General features: G+C 39.9%; 1 protein-coding gene across 1 annotated transcript in view; it reads left to right on the top strand.

Moving 5' to 3' along the window:
- The window catches only part of LOC138847797 (vomeronasal type-2 receptor 116-like), a 33,867-nt gene extending 20,318 nt beyond the window's left edge, over positions 1 to 13,549 (top strand). The window contains exon 6 of the mRNA XM_070067602.1: positions 12,577 to 13,549. Within this exon, the coding sequence (XP_069923703.1) occupies positions 12,577 to 13,490 (914 nt within the window). The 3' untranslated portion in view covers positions 13,491 to 13,549. The remainder of the gene's footprint in view (positions 1 to 12,576) is intronic.
- Positions 13,550 to 20,673: the final 7,124 nt, after the last annotated feature.

The raw sequence follows: 20,673 nt of genomic DNA on the forward strand, positions 1-20,673 counted from the left end.
AAGTGGAGGTTCTCTCCTCCCTTCAGAGAAAGGTACCTCCCTCTTTGAAGACCTGTTCTTTCCACTGGGATCTCACTCCCAGAGATCTTTCATTTAGGTGTTTTGTTTTTTTTTTTTTTTTTTTTTTTTTTTTTTTTTTTTTTTTTTTTGCCAGAGTGTCTTGGCTTTCCATGCCTGAAATACTCTCATGGGCTTTTCAGCCAGATGGGAATTCCTTTAGGGCTGATTCTGAGGCCAGAGTGCTGTTTAGTACATCCGCCATTCTATGAGTCTGCTGAGTTATCTTGCTTCCCTTGTTGGATCACTCTCCCCTTTATTTATTCTATCGGTTAGTATTAGCAGGTACTGGACTTGTTTATGTGCTCCCTTTGACTCTTAGTCCTTTCATTATGATCAATGTGAACTGAAATTGATCACTTGGGCTAGTGAGATGGCATTGGTACATGCCACCTTGATGGGATTGATTTGGAGTCCCCTCGTATGTTTCTAACTCTACCGTTTGAGGTAATTCAGCTTGAGCATGTCCCAAATTGTACATCTCTTCCCTCTCTTATTCCCACTCTTATGTTTAACAGGGATCACATTTCAGTTAAATTTCAACACTTAAGAATAACTGTGTATTAATTACAGAATTAAACCAGTAGTATTAAGAAGAACAGACAAAAAATACTAAGAGGGATAACATATTAAGTTGTTCATTAACATTCTGGGCTATGCTGATCAAGTCACAGTTTTTCATAGTGTCCATTTCACTACAACAGGTTTCCTTTTTGGTGTTCAGTCAGTTGTCACCGATGAGGGAGAACATATGGTATTTGTCCCTTTGGGACTGGCTTACTTCACTCAGCATGATGTGTTCCAGATTCCTCCATTTTGTTGCAAATGACTGGATTTCGTTGTTTCTTACTGCGGTATAGTATTCTAAACAGTACATATCCCATAATTTCTTTACCCAGTCTACCGTTGATGGGCATTTAGGTTGGTTCCAGGTCTTGGCTATTGTGAATTGAGCTGCAATAAACATTAATGTGCAGACAGCTTTTTTGTTTGCCAATTTCATTTCCTTTGGGTAAATTCCAAGGAGTGGGATGGCTGGGTCGAATGGTAGGGTTATCTTCAGGTTTCTGAGGGATCTCCAGACTGACTTCCATATTGGCTTGACCAGTTTGCATTCCCACCAACAGTGGGTTAGTGTCTCTTTTTCCCCACTTCCTTGCCAGCATCTGTTGTTGGTAGATTTCTGTATGTGAGCCATTTTCACTGGGGTGAGGTGAAACCTCATTGTGGTTTTGATTTGCATTTCTCTGATTGCTAGTGACCTTGAACATTTTTTCATGTGCCTGTTGGCCATTTGGATTTCCTCTTTTGAAAAATGTCTATTGAGGTCCTTGGCCCATCTCTTAATTGGGTTGTTGGTTTTGTTTTTATGGAGTTTCTTGATTTTTTTGTAGATTCTGGATATCAACCCTTTATCTTTGTATAGTTTGCAAATATTTTTTCCCATTCTGTCGGTTGCCTCTTCACTTTTGTGACTGTTTCTTTTGCAGTACAGAAACTTCTCAATTTGATGCAATACCAACAGTCAATTTTGGTTTTGACTGCCTGTGCTTCTGGGGTATTTTCCAAGATCTTTGCCAGTATGTATATCTTGCAGGGTTTTTCCAATGCTCTCTAGTAATTTCATGGTGTTGGGTCATAGATTTATGTCTTTAATCCATGTTGCGTGAATTTTTGTGTAAGGTGAAAGGTAGGGGTCTTGCTGCATGATTCTGAATGTGGAAATCCGGTTTTCCTAGCACCATTTATTGAATAGACTGTCCTTGCTCCAGGAATTGGTGTTGGATCCTTGATCAAATATGAGTTGGCTGTAGATGTTTGGATTGATTTCTGGTGTTTCTATTCTGTTCCATTGGTCTATCCATCTGTTTCTGTACCAGTACCATGCTGTTTTGATAACAACTGCCCTGTAGTATGTCCTGAAATCTGGTATTGTGATGCCTTTAGCTTTGTTTTTGTTGTACAAGATTGCTTTAGCTATTCGAGTTCTCTTGTGCCTCCATATGAATTTCAGCATCATTTTTTCCAGATCTGAGAAGAAGGTCTTCTGTATCTTGATTGGGATTGCATTGAATCTGTAAATTGCTTTTGGGAGAATGGACATGTTGATGATACTGATTCTTCCAATCCATGAGCATAGAAGAGTTTTTCATTTTTTGGTATCCTCTTCTATTTCTTTCTTTAAGGTTTTCTAATTTTCATCGTAGAGGTCTTTAACATCCTTGGTTAAGTTTATACCAATGTATTTGATTTTTTTTGTAGCTATTGTGAATGGGATTGATCTTAGAAGTTCTTTTTCATCCGTGGTATTGCCTGTGTATACAAAGGCTGTTGATTTTTGTGCATTGGTTTTCTATCCTGCCACTTTGCCAAACTCTTCTATGAGTTCCAATAGTCTCTTAGTAGAGTTCTTTGGGTCCCCTAAATAAAGAATCATATTATCTGCAAAGAGGGATAGTTTGAGTTCTTCCTTCCCAATTTCTATTCCTTTAATTTCTTTTTCTTGCGTAATAGCTCTGGCTAGAACTTCCAGAACTATATTGAATAGCAGTGGTGAGAGTGGGCATCCCTGTCTGGTGCCAGATCTCAGTGGAAATGCTTCCAACTTTTCCCCATTCAATAGGACGTTGGCTGTGGGTTTTTCATAGATTGCTTTGATTGTATTGAGGAATGTTCCTTCCATACCCAGTTTGCTTAGAGTTTTCATCATGAACAGGTGTTGTATTTTATCAAATGCTTTCTCTGCATCTATCGAGATAATCATATGGTTTTTCTTCTGCAGTCTGTTAATGTGGTGTATCACATTGATTGATTTGCGACTGTTGAATCATCCCTGCATACCAGGGATAAGTCCCACTTGGTCTGGGTAGATGATCTTTCTGATGTGTTGTTGCATTCTATTGGCCAGAATTTTATTGAGGATTTTTGCATCTATGTTCATCAGGGATATTGTTCTGTAATTCTCTTTCAATGCTGCATCTTTTTCTGGCTTAGGAATTAAGGTGATGCTGGCTTCATAGAAAGAATTTGGGAGGATTCCCTCTTTTTCAATTATTCTGAATAGTTTGAGAAGAATTGGAGTTAGTTCTTCTTTAAATGTCTGGTAGAATTCAGCAGTGAATCCGTCTGGTCCTGGGCTTTTCTTTGTTGGGAGGGCCTTTATTACTGTATCAATTTCTGTCTCAGTTATAGGTGTGTTTAGGTTTTCTATGTCTTCCTGGTTCAATTTAGGTAGGTTGCATGTGTCTAGGAATCTATCTATTTCTGATAGGTTTCCCTGTTTGCTGGCATACAGGTCTTTGTAGTAATTTCTTTTTTTTTTCTTTCACGGTGCTTTCCTTTTCTTTTTTTTTTTATCTTTTATTTAATGAATATAAATTTCCAAAGTACGACTCATATACCCTTGTAGTAATTTCTGATGATTCTTTTTATTTCTGTGGTGTCTGTTGTTACATTTCCTTTTTCATCTCTGATTTTATTGATTTGGGTTTTCTCTTCTGTTTTTAGTTATTTGGGCCAATGGGGTGTCAATTTTGTTTATTTTTTCAAAAAACTGATCCTCTCTTGTCTGATTTTTTGTAATTTTTTTTGGATTCAATCCTGTTGATTTCTTCTCTGATTTTAATTATTTCTCTTGTCCTACTAGATTTGGGTCTGGTTTGCTGCAGATTTTCTAGATCTTTGAGATGCAGTGAAATCTCATTTATTTGGTACCTTTCCAATTTCTTGATGTAGGCAGCTATTGCTATAAATTTCCTCTTAACACTGCTTTTGCTGTATCCCATAAGTTTTGGTATGTTGTGCTGTTATCCTCATTTACTTCCAGAAAAGTTTTGATTTCTCTTTTGATTTCTTGAATGACCCAGTGTTCATTCAGGAGCATGTTGTTCAATCTCCATGTGTTTGCGTATGCTCTGGGGATTCCTGAGTTGCTAATTTCCTACTTCATTCCACTGTGGTCTGAGAAGCTGCATGGCATGACTCTAATTCTTTTGAATTTGCTGAGACTTGCTTTATGGCCTAGTATGTGGTCAATGCTAGAGAAGGTTCCATGTACTGCTGAGAAGAATGTAAATGCTTTCTGTGTAGGATGAAAAGTTCTGTAGATATCTGTTAGATCCATTTGGGCTATAATGTCATTTAAAACTACTGTCCTCTTGTTGATCTTCTGTCCTGTTGATCTGTCTGTTTCTGAGAGTGGAGTATTGAAGTCCCTCAGTACTTTTTTGGGGTGTAAGTCTCCCTTTAAGTCCCTCAACAAATCTTTTAAATAAACCGGTGCCCTGTAATTAGGTGGATATACATTGATAATCGTTATATCTTCCTGTTGAATTGATCCCTTAATCATTATATAGTGCCCCTCTTTGTCTCTCTTGAGAGTTTTTGTGTTAAAGTTTATGTTGTCCAATATTAAGATGGCTGTGCCCGCTCTTTTTTCATTTCAGTTGGCATGGTATATCATTTTCCAGCCTTTCACTTTCAGTCTGTATGGATCTTTATTGGAAAGATGTCTTTCTTGTAAGCAGCAAATAGATGGGTTTTGTTCCTTTACCCAATCAGCCAATCGGTGTCTTTTACTTGGACAGTTCAGGCCATTAACGTTCAATGTGACTATTGATAAGTAGTAGCTTTGCCCTGCCATTTGCCAAAGATATTTTCTGATATATGTTTTTTTTTATCTTTTATTTAATGAATATACATTTCCAAAGTACGACTCATGTGTTACAATGGCTTCCCCCCCAATACCGTCCCTCCCACCCACAACCCTCCCCTTTCCCACTCCCTCTCCCCTTCCATTCACATCAAGATTCATTTTCGATTATCTTAATATACAGAAGATCAGCTTAGTATACCTTAAGTAAGGATTTCAACAGTTTGCTCCCACACAGAAACATAAAGTGAAATATAATAGATGATTTTTTTTAAATGATGATGAAATCAGATCAGACCTATTGTCATGTTTAATCCCAGTGAGAATCAAGTTGGGAATTGATAATTTTTTTTTTTTTACAGAAGATCAGTTTAGTGTACATTAAGTAAAGATTTCAATCGTTTAAACCCCCATATAAACACAAAGTGAAATATACTGTTTGAGTACTCGTTATAGCATTAAGCCTCAGTGTACAGCACGTTAAGGACAGAGATCTTACATGAGAAGTAAGTGCACAGTGACTCCTGTTGTTGACTTTACAAATTGACACTCCTGTTTATGGCATCAGTAATCTCCCTATGCACCGGTCATGAGTTTCCAAGGCTATGGAAGCCCCTTGAGTTCTCCGACTCTTATCTTGTTTAGACAAGGTCATAGTCAAAGTGGAGGTTCTCTCCTCCCTTCAGAGAAAGGCACCTCCCTCTTTGAAGACCTGTTCTTTCCACTGGGATCTCACTCACAAAGATCTTTTTGCCAGAGTGTCTTGGCTTTCCATGCCTGAAATACTCTCATGGGCTTTTCAGCCAGATCCGAGTGCCTTTAGGGCTGATTCTGAGGCCAGAGTGCTATTTAGGACATCCACCATTCTATGAGTCTGCTGAGTATCTCACTTCCCATGTTGGATCACTCTCCCCTTTATTCTATCGGTGAGTGTTAGCAGGTACTAGACTTGTTTATGTGCTCCCTTTGACTCTTCGTCCTTTCATTATGATCAATTGTGAACTGAAATTGATCACTTGGAATAGTGAGATGGCATTGGCACATGCCACCTTGATGGGATTGAATTGGAATCCCCTGGTATGTTTCCAACTCTACCAATTGGGGCAAGTCAGCCCGAGCATGCCCCAAATTATACATCTCTTCCCTCTCTTATTCCCACTCTTACGTTTAACAGGGATCACATTTCCGTTAATTTTCAACACTTAAGAATAACTGTGTGATAATTACAGAATTAAACCAGTCATATTAAGTAGAACAGACAAAAAAAATACTATGAGGGATAATGTATTAAGTTGTCCATTAGCAGTCAGGGCTATGCTGATCAAGTCACCATTTCTCATAGTGTCCATTTCACTTCAGGAGGTTTCCTTTTTGGTGTTCAGTCAGTTGTCACCGATCAGGGAGAACATATGGTATTTGTCCCGTTGGGACTGGCTTACTTCACTCAGCATGATGTGTTCCAGATTCCTCCATTTTGTTGCAAATGACTGGATTTCGTTGTTTCTTACTGCGGTATAGTATTCTAAAGAATACATATCCCATAATTTCTTTATCCAGTCTACCATTGATGGGCATTTAGGTTGGTTCCAGGTCTTGGCTATTGTGAATTGTGCTGCAATAAACATTAGTGTGCAGACCGCTTTTTTCTTTATCAATTTAAACTCCTTTGGGTAAATTCCAAGGAGTGGGATGGCTGGGTCGAACGGTAGGGTTATATTCAGGTTTCTGAGGAATCTCCAGACTGATTTCACAATTGATCATAATGAAAGGACTGAGAGTCAAGGGGAGCACATGGGCAAGTCTAGTATCTGCTGACACCAACCGATAGAATGGATAAAGGGGAGAGTGGTCCAGCATGGGAAGTGAGATGCTCAGCAGACTCATAGAATGGCGGATGTCCTAAATAGCACTCTGGCCTCAGAATCAACCCTAAAGGCACTCGGATCTGGCTGAAAAGCCCATGAGAGTATTTCAGGCATGGAAAGCCAAGACACTCTGGCAAAAAGATCTCTGTGAGTGAGATCCCAGTGGAAAGAACAGGTCTTCAAAGAGAGAGGTACCTTTCTCTGAAGGGAGGAGAGAACCTCCACTTTGACTATGACCGTGTCTAAACAAGATAAGAGTCGGAGAACTCAGGGGGCTTCCATAGCCTTGGAAACTCATAACTGGTGCATGGGGAGATTACTGATGCCATAAACAGGAGTGTCAATTTGTGAAGTCAACGGCAGGAGTCACTGTGCACTTACTCCTCATGTAGGATCTCTGTCCTTAACGTGCTGTACACTGAGGCTTAATGCTATAACAAGTACTCAAACAGTATATTTCACTTGGTGTTTCTATGGGGGTGCAAACGATTGAAATCTTTACTTAATGTACACTAAACTGATCTTCTGTAAAAAAAAAAATATCAATTCCCAACTTGACTCTCACTGGGATTAAACATGACAATAGGTCTGATCTGATTTCATCATCATTTAAAAATATCATCTATTATTTTTCACTTTATGTTTCTGTGTGGGAGCAAACTGTTGAAATACTTACTTAAGGTATGCTAGGCTGATCTTCTGTATATTAAGATAATTGAAAATGAATCTTGACGTGAATGGAAGGGGAGAGGGAGTGGGAAGGGGGGGTTGTGGGTGGGAGGGACGGTATGGGGGGGAAGCCATTGTAACACATGAGTCGTACTTTGGAAATTTATATTCATTAAATAAAAGATAAAATATATATATATATATATATATATATATATATATATATATATACCGTACTATGAGGGATAATGTATTAAGTTGTCCATCTGCAGTCAGGGCTATGCTGATCAAGTCACCATTTCTCATAGTGTCCATTTCACTTCAGGAGGTTTCCCCTCCCAACAAAGAAAAGCCCAGGACCAGATGGATTCACTGCTGAATTCTACCAGACATTTAAAGAAGAACTAATCCCATTTCTTCTCAAACTATTCAGAACAATCGAAAAAGAGGGAATCCTCCCAAATTCTTTCTATGAAGCCAGCATCACCTTAATCCCTAAACCAGAGAAAGATGCAGCACTGAAAGAAAATTACAGACCAATATCCCTGATGAACATAGACGCAAAAATCCTCAATAAAATTCTGGCCAATAGAATACAACAACACATCAGGAAAATCATCCACCCAGACCAAGTGGGATTCATCCCTGGTATGCAGGGATGGTTCAACATTCGCAAATCAATCAATGTGATTCACCACATTAACAGACTGATTTCCATAGTGGCTTGACCAGTTTGCATTCCCACCAACAGTGGGTTAGTGTCCCTTTTTCCCCACATCCTCGTCAGCATCTGTTGTTGGTAGATTTCTGTATGTGAGCCATTCTAACCGGGGTGAGGTGAAACCTCATTGTGCTTTTGATTTGCATTTCCCTGATTGCTAGTGACCTTGAACATAATCAAAGCAATTTATAAAAAACCCACAGCCAGCATCCTATTGAATGGGGAAAAGTTGGAAGCATTTCCACTGAAATCTGGCACGAGGCAGGGATGCCCACTCTCACCACTGCTATTTAACATAGTTCTGGAAGTTTTAGCCAGAGCCATCAGACAAGAAAAAGAAATCAAAGGAATACAAATCAAGAAGGAAGAAGTCAAACTATCCCTCTTTGCAGACGATATGATTCTGTACTTAGAGGATCCAAATAACTCTACTAAGAGACTATTGGAACTCATAGAGGAGTTTGGCAAAGTAGCAGGATATAAAATCAATGCACAAAAATCAACAGCCTTTGTTTACAAAAGCAATGCCATGACTGAGAAAGAACTGCTAAGATCAATCCCATTCACAATAGCTACAAAAACAATCTAATACCTTGGAATAAACTTAACCAAGGACGTTAAAGATCTCTACAATGAAAATTACAAAACCTTAAAGAAAGAAATAGAAGAGGATACCAAAAAATGGAAAAATCTTCCATGCTCATGGATTGGAAGAATCAACATCATCAAAATGTCCATTCTCCCAAAAGCAATTTATAGATTCAATGCAATCCCAATCAAGATACCAAAGACATTCTTCGCATATCTAGAAAAAATGATGCTGAAATTCATATGGAGGCACAAGAGACCTCGAATAGCTAAAGCAATCTTGTACAACAAAAACAAAGCCGGAGGCATCACAATACCAGATTTCAGGACATACTACAGGGCAGTTGTAATCAAAACAGCATGGTACTGGTACAGAAACAGATGGATAGACCAATGGAAAAGAATTGAAACACCTGAAATCAACCCAAACATCTACAGCCAACTTATATTTGATCAAGGATCCAAAACCAATTCCTGGAGCAAGGACAGTCTATTCAATAAATGGTGCTGGGAAAACTGGATTTCCACGTGCAGAAGCATGAAGCAAGACCCCTACCTTACACCTTACACGAAGATCCACTCAACGTGGATTAAAGACCTAAATCTACGTCCTGACACCATGAAGTTATTAGAGAACATTGGAGAAACCCTTCAAGATATTGGCACAGGCAAAGAATTTCTGGAAAAGACCCGGGAGGCACAGACAGTCAAAGCCAAAATCAACTATTGGGATTGCATCAAATTGATATATGTTTTGAACTTCCTGTGATCTTTTGCTGTGAGATTTCCTTCATTTACCTTCTTTCAAATCGATGTCCATGTTTCTGTGTTTCTGTGTGTAACACATCTTTAAGCATCTTTTGCAGGGCTTGATGAGTGGCGACAAATTCTTTCAATTTCTGTTTGTTGTGAAAGGTCTTTATTTCACCTTCATTCACAAATGAGAGCTTGGCAGGATATAATATTCTGGGCTGGCACTTTTTCTCTCTTAGTACCTGGGGTATATCTTGCCATTCCCTCATAGCTTGAAGGGTTTCTGATGAGAAGTCGGCTGTGAGTCTGATTGGAGATCCTCTGAGAGTAATCTGACGTTTCTCTCTTGCACATTTTAGGATCTTTTCTTTCTGTTTCACTGTGGTGAGTTTAATTACAACGTGCCATGGTGAGGATCTCTGTTGGTCATGTTTACTAGGGGTTCTGTGAGCTTCCTGTACTAGGATGTCTCTGTCCTTCTCCAAACCTGGGAAATTTTCTGCTGATATCTCACTATAAAGGCCTTCTAATCCTTTCTCCCTCTCCACGCCTTCAGGAACTCCTAGAACCTGAATGTTGGTTTTTTTAATAGTATCCTGAAGGTTCCTGACAATATTTTTTAGATTTCTAATTTCCTCTTCTTTTCTTTAGTTTGATGTGTATTTTCCTGTGCTCTTTTTCTAAGTCTGATATTCTCTCTTCTGCTTCACCCATTCTGTTTTTAAGGCTCTCTAATGTATTTGTCATTTGATCTATTGAATTCTTCATTTCATTATGATTTCTCGTCACTATCAGAGTTTCATGTTCTACTAACTGTTTCATTTCATTTTGATTCCTCCTTAATATTTCATTTCACAAGAGAGATTTTCTATCTTGTCCATTAAGTATTTCTGTAGTTTGAGAATTTGTTTTTGAGAACTTCTTAATGTTCTTATCAATTTTTGAGATCTGCTTCTTGCATTTCTTCTATCTCATCATCTACATAATCTGAATTGGGGTGTCTATTTCATTTGGGGGCATCGTAGTGTCTTCCTTGTTCTTGTTACTTCGGCTTTTGCATTTGTTTGGCATATTGGGGATATTCTTTGTTTTTTTCTCATTATACTGTGACAGTAGATTAAGAGGACTGTCTGCTTTTGATGGATCCTTAGAGGCTCTGATGGGTGTGGCCAGAGACTTCTTAATTCAATTATGTTATCAGTAGCAACCATTTGGTTTCAATCTTTCCCAAGAGGAAATTTATATTGTTAGTCATTAGAAAGGTAAAGAAACAATGACTTAACTTATGCATAATGTGTTTGGGAATACCCACTAATGTATAAAAAAGTATGAAAAATGAATGAACATACACTTGAAGCCCATTGTGCAGCAGCATTTGCTTGTGTGCCCTCAGAATGTCTCTGAGATCACACCTGTTGAATATATGAAGAATGAGTATCTCCAGATAAAAATTGCCAGGGAGAATTATTTTAAAATGTTTCTGAATATTTTATGATTGAATGAGTACCACCTGCAAAAATTGTATAATACCTTTATGATAAAGGTAGCCAAATCAATACCATTTTCTGTATTTAACTGAAATGTCATTGAAGCAGAGAAATACCCATTCATTGACCTCTATTTAGGACTTCTTTGTTGTGTAATGGCACAAGAGTTTTTTCATGAGGGACAATGTGGTGTGCAGAGCTCAAAGTATTCCATTCCTTCCATGAGGCAGAAGGGTAACAAGCCCTTATTTCAGGTGAAATTGGAAAGTTTCAAAAACCTAATTTCTCCTTGAAAATTTTGTTGAAAAAATCAATTATACCCAAATGACTTATAATAAAGTCAAACACCTCCATAAAATCCAAATGTTTTAGATTTGATAAAATATATTTCAACCTTTGCATTGAATAACTGACAAAAATTGTCCCAGAGATATGAAAATATAAAACAAGGAAAGACTTTTTACCAGATATCAAATAGTATACAATGAAGAAATGCTAGATATTGATTGTTGTAAGGATTTCATAGGCATTTTGCATTTTTATTTCTCTGCAAGAGAAGGAAAGCTCTAAAGCTGATTATCCTAGGCAAATGTTCTAAGCCATGATGATGCAGGATTGAGCATGAGAAAGACTGGAGACAGCAGGGGGAGGAATTCAGAAGAATGCAAATGGACATCACTGTGCCACAGGATGAGCCACCCTAACCACTCATTTGCTAAAGATGCCATTTGAAATAGTTTGTTCCCATTTGTAGATGAGAATTCTCCCTGGGTCAGGAATGTAGAAACTTGCTCTGGTGTGGCCTCATATTTTTAAGAAAACTTTTATTTAATAAATACAAATTTTGAAAGTACAATTTTTGGATTATAGCGGTTCCCCCCCATAACTACCACCCCATGCACAAACAATCCCATCTCCTACTCTTCCATCCCATTTTTCATTGATTCATTTTTAATTATCTTTATATGCAGAAGATCAGTTTAGTATAAACTAACTAAAGATTTCAACAGATTGCACCCACGCAGACACACAAATTATAAAGTACTGCTTGAAGACTAATTTTACCATTAATTATCATAGTACAACACATTAGGACAGAGATCCTACATGGGGAGTAAGTGCACAGTGACTCCTGTTGTTGATTTAATAATTGACACTCTTATTTATAATGTCAGTGATCAACCGAGGCTCTTGTCATGAGCAGCCAAGGCTATGGAAGCCTCTTGAGTTCACAAACTCCGACCTTATTTAGACAAGGTCGTAGTCATAATGGAAAGGCCTCCCTTCAGAGAAAGATACCTGCTTTGATGGCCTGTTCTTTCTGCTGGGATCTCACTCACAGAGATATTTCATTTAGGTCATTTTTTACCACAGTGTCTTGGCTTTCGATGCCTGAGAAACTCTCATGGGCTTTTTATTCAGATTGGAATGCCTTAAGGAATGAATCTGAGGCCAGAGTGCTGTTTATGGCATTTGCCATTCTATGAGTCTGCTGTGTATCCCACTTCTAATGTTGGATCATTCTCTCCTGTTTAATGCTATCAATTATTATTCGCAGACAATGGTCTTATTTATGTGTCTCCTTTGATATTTAATCCTATTTTTATAATCAATTATGAATTAACTGATCACTTTAACTGGTCAGATGGCATGGTTATCTGGGTGTGGCCTCATATTACATCAGAGTATTTTATACTCAAAGTGGCATTGCAAAGTAACCATTTTTCCCAACAGGGAAAATGTCAGAATTTCATCAATGGAAACTCAGCCTTTCTTCTTCCACAGATGCAGAACAGTGTATCCAGTGTGCAGAGCATGAGTATCCGAACATGGAGAGAAGTCACTGCCTCCCCAAGCTAATGACCTTCTTAGCCTTTGAGGATGCCCTGGGGATGGCTCTGGTTTGCATGGCTCTGTGCTTCTCTGTAACCACAGCTGCAGTTTTGGGAGTCTTTGTGAAGCACCGAGACACTCCCATCGTCAAGGCCAATAACCGGTCTCTCAGCTACATCCTGCTCATCGCCCTCCTCCTGTGCTTCCTCTGCTCCTTACTCTTCCTTGGCCGTCCCAACACAGCCACCTGCCTCCTCCGACAAATAACATTTGGTCTTGTGTTCACAGTGGCTATTTCTGCTGTGCTGGCCAAGACCATCACTGTGATTCTGGCTTTCAAGGTTATGAAACCTGGAAGAACTATCAGGCGATTGCTTGTATCCGGAGCTTCTAACTTCATCATTCCCATCTGTTCCTTGATCCAACTAGCTCTATGTGGCATCTGGTTGGGAATCTCTCCTCCCTTTATTGAGTTAGATGCATATTCTGAGCATGGACACATCATCCTGGTGTGCAACAAGGGCTCAGTCACTGCCTTCTACTGTGTCCTGGGCTACCTGGGCTCCTTGGCCCTAGCGAGCTTCACTGTAGCTTTCCTAGCCAGGAATCTGCCTGATACATTCAATGAAGCCAAGTTCCTGACGTTCAGTATGCTGGTGTTCTGCAGTGTCTGGGTGACCTTCCTGCCTGTCTACCACAGCACCAAGGGGAAGGTCATGGTGGCTGTGGAGGTCTTTTCCATCTTGGCCTCCAGTGCAGGACTTCTGGGATGCATTTTTGCCCCCAAGTGCTACATTATTCTTATAAGGCCTGAAAAGAATTCTCTGAAAGGCTTAAAGAAAAGAGCAAGTTCTAAGGGATTCTAATATTTTTCTGCTTGTTTTGTTGTCACATTTTCAGAGTTTGGTGCCAAAAACCAAACTGATATAACATTCCGTATATATAAAATAACTAAAATCAACTTTTCCTTTGAAAATAACTTCTAGGTAGGACACTTAGCCTAGCAGATTACATGGGATCAGTTTCTGGCTCTGACACCTGGCCTGTACTTTTGACTCTTGGGGACCCTGGAAGGAAGTGGTGATGGATTATGGAACTTGGTTCTGTCCACCCATATGAGAATCCTGGTTTGACTCCCTATTTTGGGTCTAGCCACAGCCTAAGTATAGGCATTTGGGGTGTAGAAGCATGAGGTATAGAATGAGAGGTGTCTATGCCTCAGTAGTCACTAATGTTCTGGCAGCCAATATCATACTGAATGGAGAGAAGCTGACAGCATTTCCCCTCAGATCTTGAACACGATAGGCATGTCTACTTTCAACATTCTTATTCAGTACACAACTTGAAGTGTTGGCAGGAGCAATTAGGGAGGAGGAAGAAATAAAGGGCATCAAAATTGGAAAGGAAGGGGCCAGCACTGTGGCATAGCAGGTAAAGCCACCCCCTGCAGTACTGGCATTCCCATATGGCACTGGTTTGAGATCTGGCTGCTCCTCTTCCTATCCAGCTCTCTGCTATGGCCTGGGAAAGCAGTGGAAGATGGCCTAAGTTGTTGGGCCCCTACACCCATGTGGGAGACCTGGAAGAATCTCCTGGCTCCTGGCTTCAGATTGGTGTAGCTCTGGTCATTGATGCCATTTGGGGAGTGAACCAGCGGGTGGAAGATCTTTCTCTTTCTGACTCTCCTTCTTTCTTTGTGTGACTCTGACTTTAAAATAAATAAATAAATCTTGGGGCCGGTGCTGTGGTTCACTAGGTTAACACCCTGGCCTGAAGTGCTAGCATCCCATATGGGCACCTGTTTGAGTCCCAGCTATTCTACTTCCTATCCAGCTCTCTGCTATGGAATGGAAAAGCAGAAGTCCTTGGGCCCCTGCACCCACATGGGAGACCCAGAAGAAGATCCTGGCTCCTGGCTTCATATAGGCACAACTCTGGCCATTGTGCCAACTGGGGAGTGAACCATCGAGTGGAAGACCCCCTCACCCCCCACCTCTCCTCTCTCTGTGTAACTCTAACTTTCAAATAAATTAAATACATCTTTAAAATAAATAAATAAATAAATGAATCTTTAAAAAAATTGGAAAGGAGGAGGTCAAACCATCTGTTTGCAAATGAGATGACATTGTACATGGAAAATCCTAATGCTCCACCAGAAAGCTGTAGAACTGATAAACCAATTCAGTAAAATTGCATGTTACAAATAAACACCAAAACGCCCATGGGCTCTTTAACACCCTAATGATGAACTCATCGATAAAGAAATCAAGAAAGAAATCTCATTCATAATATCCACAAAACAATCCAATACTTTGGAATAAATTTAACCAAAGAAATGCAAGATCTCTACAATGAAAGTTATGAAACATTGATGAAAGAAATCATCAAGGACACAAAAATATAGAAAGATAATTCCTTGTTCATGAAATCAGTATCTTTAAAATATCTATAGTAACTAAATAAATCTACACATTCTGTACAAAACCTGCCAAAGTACTAAGGGCATTCTTCACAGAGGTAGAAAGAGCAATCTTAAAATTCATATCGAGGAAGAGATTGATGGCGGAATAGTGAGGGCGCGCACCGATAGCCCGGGAAAATTTAGTTTAATAAAAGGGGAGTTACGGTAGCCTCAGAAAAAAGAACCAGGAAAATATTGCAGAGGAAACTCTTCTGGATCAAGTAGCCGTGAATCGGAGGACCTACTGGGAGAACAAGGTCGCCCACCGCACGGAAGCCGAGCCGCGGGACCGAGCCGCCCAAGTCGCAGGGTCTGCGCGCCAGTTCTCGAAGGAGAGTGCGTGCCACACAGACAACAGCGGGGAGACTTGGGACGTCCAGGGCTCCGAGTCCACACATTGGCGCTGGAAGGGGAGCGGACCTGCGTGGAGAGCATGGGAGCCCACAGTTCGGGACACCAGCGGCAGACTCAACACACCAGTGCTGGAACGCGAGGTGAGCTGAACCTCAATAGCCCGAGACACCGGCAGGCAAGCGGAGAGAGGAGACTAGAGGGAACGACCCCCGGGGGGGGGAAACTTCACCAGGCTAACTGGAAGAGAGAGAGAGGAAAAAAAAAAGGTGACTGGTACAGACACGGGTTTCTCTCTCTCCACTCACCTCTCAAGGGCGAGCAAGACAAAGAGCAGGTGCCATCTTGGACATACGTCATAAGCAGAGTGACCTCAGGTCTGCACCGGCCCTGAGCCTAGCAGAAAAACCTGACTCTGGGTGGGGCAAATTAACAGGAGATTAGGACCTAGTAAATTTGTGGTGCTACTGAACTGAGACTGTGAAAAAAGAGACGGTGGGGGAGAGAACTCACGAAATTCACATGAGCACTCTCCAGAGACGCTACAATTCCGTAACTTTGGCAACCCAGTGGGAGACTGAAGGAGAATTTGAGCCCACTCTGAGGGCCGAACAGATTTCCTGTGTGGTCCTTGGGAAAGAGCTTCTGATCTCTGCCTCCTGTGGGTATATCATTTGCCTGCGAACTACCTCCAACTTCGTTCAGCTGTGCAGAATAACTTCCCTTTTGAATCAAAAAAAAGAAACAGAGAGAGAGAGGTTTACCACACCTAACCTGGGAGTGTCACCTTTGGCACACCAAACAGAGCTCTCAGGCCACACCCATCTCAAGCCCTAAGGCTCCATCAAAAACAGATAGTCCACTTAATCTAGAGTCATAGTATAACAAGAAAAAGCACCACAGTGAAGAAACCAAATATCTCCAATATGACAAATAACAAATGCAAAAACCAAGGTAAAAAAAACAAGGAAGTCACCATGAAGCCCTCAAATGAAAAAGACACCCCAATTCAAGATTATGAGGATGATGACATAGAAGAAATGCAAGAAGCAGATCTCAAAAAATTGATAAGAACATTAAGAAGTTCTCAAAAACAAATTCTTGAACTACAGAAATCCTTAATGGACAAGATAGAAAATCTCTCTTGTGAAAATGAAATATTAAGGAGGAATCAAAATGAAATGAAACAACTAGTACAACAGGAAACTGGGATAGTGACTGAAGTGAAGAATTCAATAGATCAAATGAAAAACACAATAGAGAGCCTTACAAACAGAATGGGTGAAGCAGAAGAGAGAATATCGGACTTAGAAGACAGAGAACAGGAAAGGATACAGTAAGACCAAAGAAAAGACGAGGAAATTAGAAATCTAAAACATATTGTCAGGAATCTTCAGGATACTATTAAAAAAACCAACATTCGGGTTCTAGGAGTTCCTGAAGGCATGGAGAGGGAGAAAGGATTAGAAGGCCTTTTTAGTGAGATATTAGCAGAAAATTTCCCAGGTTTGGAGAAGGACAGAGAAATCCTAGTACAGGAAGCCCACAGAACCCCTAATAAACACGACCAAAAGAGATCCTCACCACGACACGTTGCAATTAAACTCTCCATAGTGAAACATAAAGAAAAGATCCTAAAATGTGCAAGAGAGAAACGTCAGATTACTCTCAGAGGATCTCCAATCAGACTCACAGCTGACTTCTCATCAGAAACTCTACAAGCTAGGAGGGAATGGCGAGATATAGCCCAGGTACTAAGAGAGAAAATCTGCCAGCCCAGAATATTATATCCTGCAAAGCTCTCATTTGTGAATGAAGGTGAAATAAAGACTTTTCATAACAAACAGAAATTGAAAGAATTTGTTGCCACTCGTCCAGCCCTGCAAAAGATGCTTAAAGATGTGTTACACACAGAAACAAAGAAACACGGTCATCAATATGAAAGAAGGTAAAGGAAGGAAACCAAGGAAGGAAAGCTCACAGCAAAAGATCACAGGGAATTCAAAGCATATATTAGAACTTATCTTTGGCAAATGGCAGGGCAAAGTTACCACTTATCATTAGTCACATTGAACGTGAATGGCCTGAACTGTCCAGTTAAAAGACACAGATTGGCTGATTGGGTTAAGGAACAAAACCCATCTATTTGCTGCTTACAAGAAACACATCTTTCCAACAAAGATCCATACAGACTGAAAGTGAAAGGCTGGAAAAAGATATACCATGCCAACAGAAATGAAAAAAGAGCGGGCGTAGCCATCTTAATATCACACAACATAAACTTTACCACAAAAACCGTTAAGAGAGACAAAGAGGGACACTACATAATGATTAAGGGATCAATTCAACAGGAAGATATAACAATTATCAATGTATATGCACCTAACTACAGGGCACCGGTTTATCTAAAAGATTTGTTAACGGACTTAAAGGGAGACTTAGACCCCAATACAATAGTACTGGGGGACTTCAATACTCCACTCTCAGAAATAGACAGATCATCCGGTCAGAAGATCAACAAGGATACAGTAGATTTAAACGACACTATAGCCCAAATGGATCTAACAGATATTGACAGAACTTTCAATCCTACAGCTAAAGATTTTACATTCTTCTCAGCAGTACATGGAACCTTCTCTAGCATTGACCACATACTAGGCCATAAAGCAAGTCTCAGCAAATTCAAATAATTAGAATCATACCATGCAGCTTCTCAGACCATAAAGGAATGAAGTTGGAAATTAGCAACTCAGGAATCCCTAGAGCATACGCAAACACATGGAGATTGAACAACATGCTCCTGAATGAACAATGGGTCATAGAAGAAATCAAAAGTGAAATCAAAAACTTTCTGGAAGTAAATGAGGATAACAGCACAACATACCAAAACTTGTGGGACGCAGCAAAAGCAGTGTTAAGAGGAAAGTTTATATCAATAGGTGCCTACATCAAGAAATTGGAAAGACACCAAATAGATGAGCTTTCAATTCACCTCAAGGATCTAGAAAACCTACAGCAAACCAGAACCCAATCTAGTAGGTGAAGAGAAATAATTAAAATCAGAGAAGAAATCAACAGGATTAAATCAAGAAAAACATTACAAAAAATCAGCCAAACGAGGAGCTGGTTTTTTGAAAAAATAAACAAAATTGACACCCCATTGCCCAACTAACTAAAAAAAGAAGAGAAAAGACCCAAATCAATAAAATCAGAGATGAAAAAGGAAACATAACAACAGACTCCCCAGAAATAAAAAGAATCATTAGAAATTACTACAAGGACTTGTGTGCCAGCAAACAAGAAAATCTATCAGAAATGGATAGATTCCTCCCTTTGACTCTTAGTCCTTTCATTATGATCAATTGTGAAATGAAATTGAACACTTGGACTAGTGAGATGGCATTGGTACATGCCACCTTGATGGGATTGAATTGGAGTCCCCTGGTATGTTTCCAACTCTACCATTCTACCATATCTACTGAATATGACTGGTTTAATTCTGTAATTAATACACAGTTATGCTTAAGTGTTGAAATTTAACTGAAATGTGATCCCTGTTAAACATAAGAGTGGGAATAAGAGTGGGAAGAGATGTACAATTTGGGACATGCTCAAGCTGACTTGCCCCAAATGGTAGAGTTAGAAACATACCAGGGGACTCCAATTCAATCCCATCAAGGTAGCATGTACCAATGCCATCTCACTAGTCCAAGTGATCAATTTCAGTTCACAACTGATCATGATGAAAGGACTAAGAGTCAAAGGGAGCACATAAACAAGTCCAGTACCTGCTAATACTAACCGATAGAATAAATAAAGGGGAGAGTGATCCAACATGGGAAGCGAGATACTCAGCAAACTCATAGAATGGCGGATGTTATAAACAGCACTTTGGCCTCAGAATCAGCCCTAAAGGCATTCCCATCTGGCTGAAAAGCCCATGAGAGTATTTCAGGCATGGAAAGCCAAGACACTCAGGCAAAAAAAGAAAAAACCTAAATGAAAGATCTCTGGGAGTGAGATCCCAGTGGAAAGAACAGGTCTTCAAAGAGGGAGGTGCCTTTCTCTGAAGGGAGGAGAGAACCTCCACTTTGACTATGACCTTTTCTAAACAAGATAAGAGTCGGAGAACTCAAAAGGCTTCCATAGCCTTGGAAACTCATGACTGGAGCATGGGGAGATTACTGATGCCATAGACAGGAGTGTCAATTTGTAAAGTCAACAACAGGAGTCACTGTGCACTTACTCCTCATGTAGGATCTCTGTCCTTAGCGTGCTGTACATTGAGACTTAATGCTATAACGAGTACTCAAGCAGTATATTTCACTTTGTGTTTCTATGGGGGTGCAAACTGTTGAAAGCTTTAGTTAATGTATACTAAACTGATCTTCTGTAAAAAAAAAAAAAAGAAGAAGAAGAAGAAATTATCAATTCCCAACTTGACTCTCACTGGGATTAAACATGGCAATAGGTCTGATCTGATTTCATCATCATTTAAAAAATCATCTATTATTTTTCACTTTATATTTCTGTGTGGAGCAAACTGTTGAAATCTTTACTTAATGTATGCTAAACTGATCTTCTGTATATAAAGAGAATGAAAAATGAATCTTGATGTGAATGGAAGGGGAGAGGGAGTGGGAGAGGTGAGGGTTGAAGGTGGGAGGGACGTTATGGGGGGAAGCCATTGTAATCCATAAGCTGTATTTTGGAAATTTATATTCATTAAATAAAAGTTAAAAAAAGTTCTTGAAGGAAATCTAGAAAATGTGACATCTTTTCACACCTAATTAGTCCTATACCTTCCTGACCTAAGGAACATTTGTTCCCTCTGACTTTTGTTGCATGGCACCGTTATTCCATCAGTTACTTATACTTCAGGTGTTTATTGAGTAAGCACTTTTTGTTCCACTTCATGAGCAGGTGAGTGAGTCTTGTGGAATGGAGATCTGGTCTATTGTTGAAGGCCATGGGGCTGCCACTGCATTTCTCACAGTGAAGAATAACAATCATCAAGGGCACAAGCATGATGAAGAAGCTATAGATAGGGGCCAGCACTGCAGTGCAGTGCGTAAAGCTGCCGGTGGCATCCCATATGGGTGCTGGTTTGAGTCCTGGCTGCTCCACTTCCAATCCAGCTCTCTGCAGTAGAAGATGGCCCAAGAGCTTGGGCCCCTGAACTCACATTGGAGATCCAGAAGAAGCTCCTGGCTCCAGGCTTTGGATTGGCACAGCTT

The sequence above is a fragment of the Oryctolagus cuniculus genome (genome assembly GCF_964237555.1).
Source record: "Oryctolagus cuniculus chromosome 16 unlocalized genomic scaffold, mOryCun1.1 SUPER_16_unloc_1, whole genome shotgun sequence".
NCBI classification, from domain to species: domain Eukaryota; kingdom Metazoa; phylum Chordata; class Mammalia; order Lagomorpha; family Leporidae; genus Oryctolagus; species Oryctolagus cuniculus.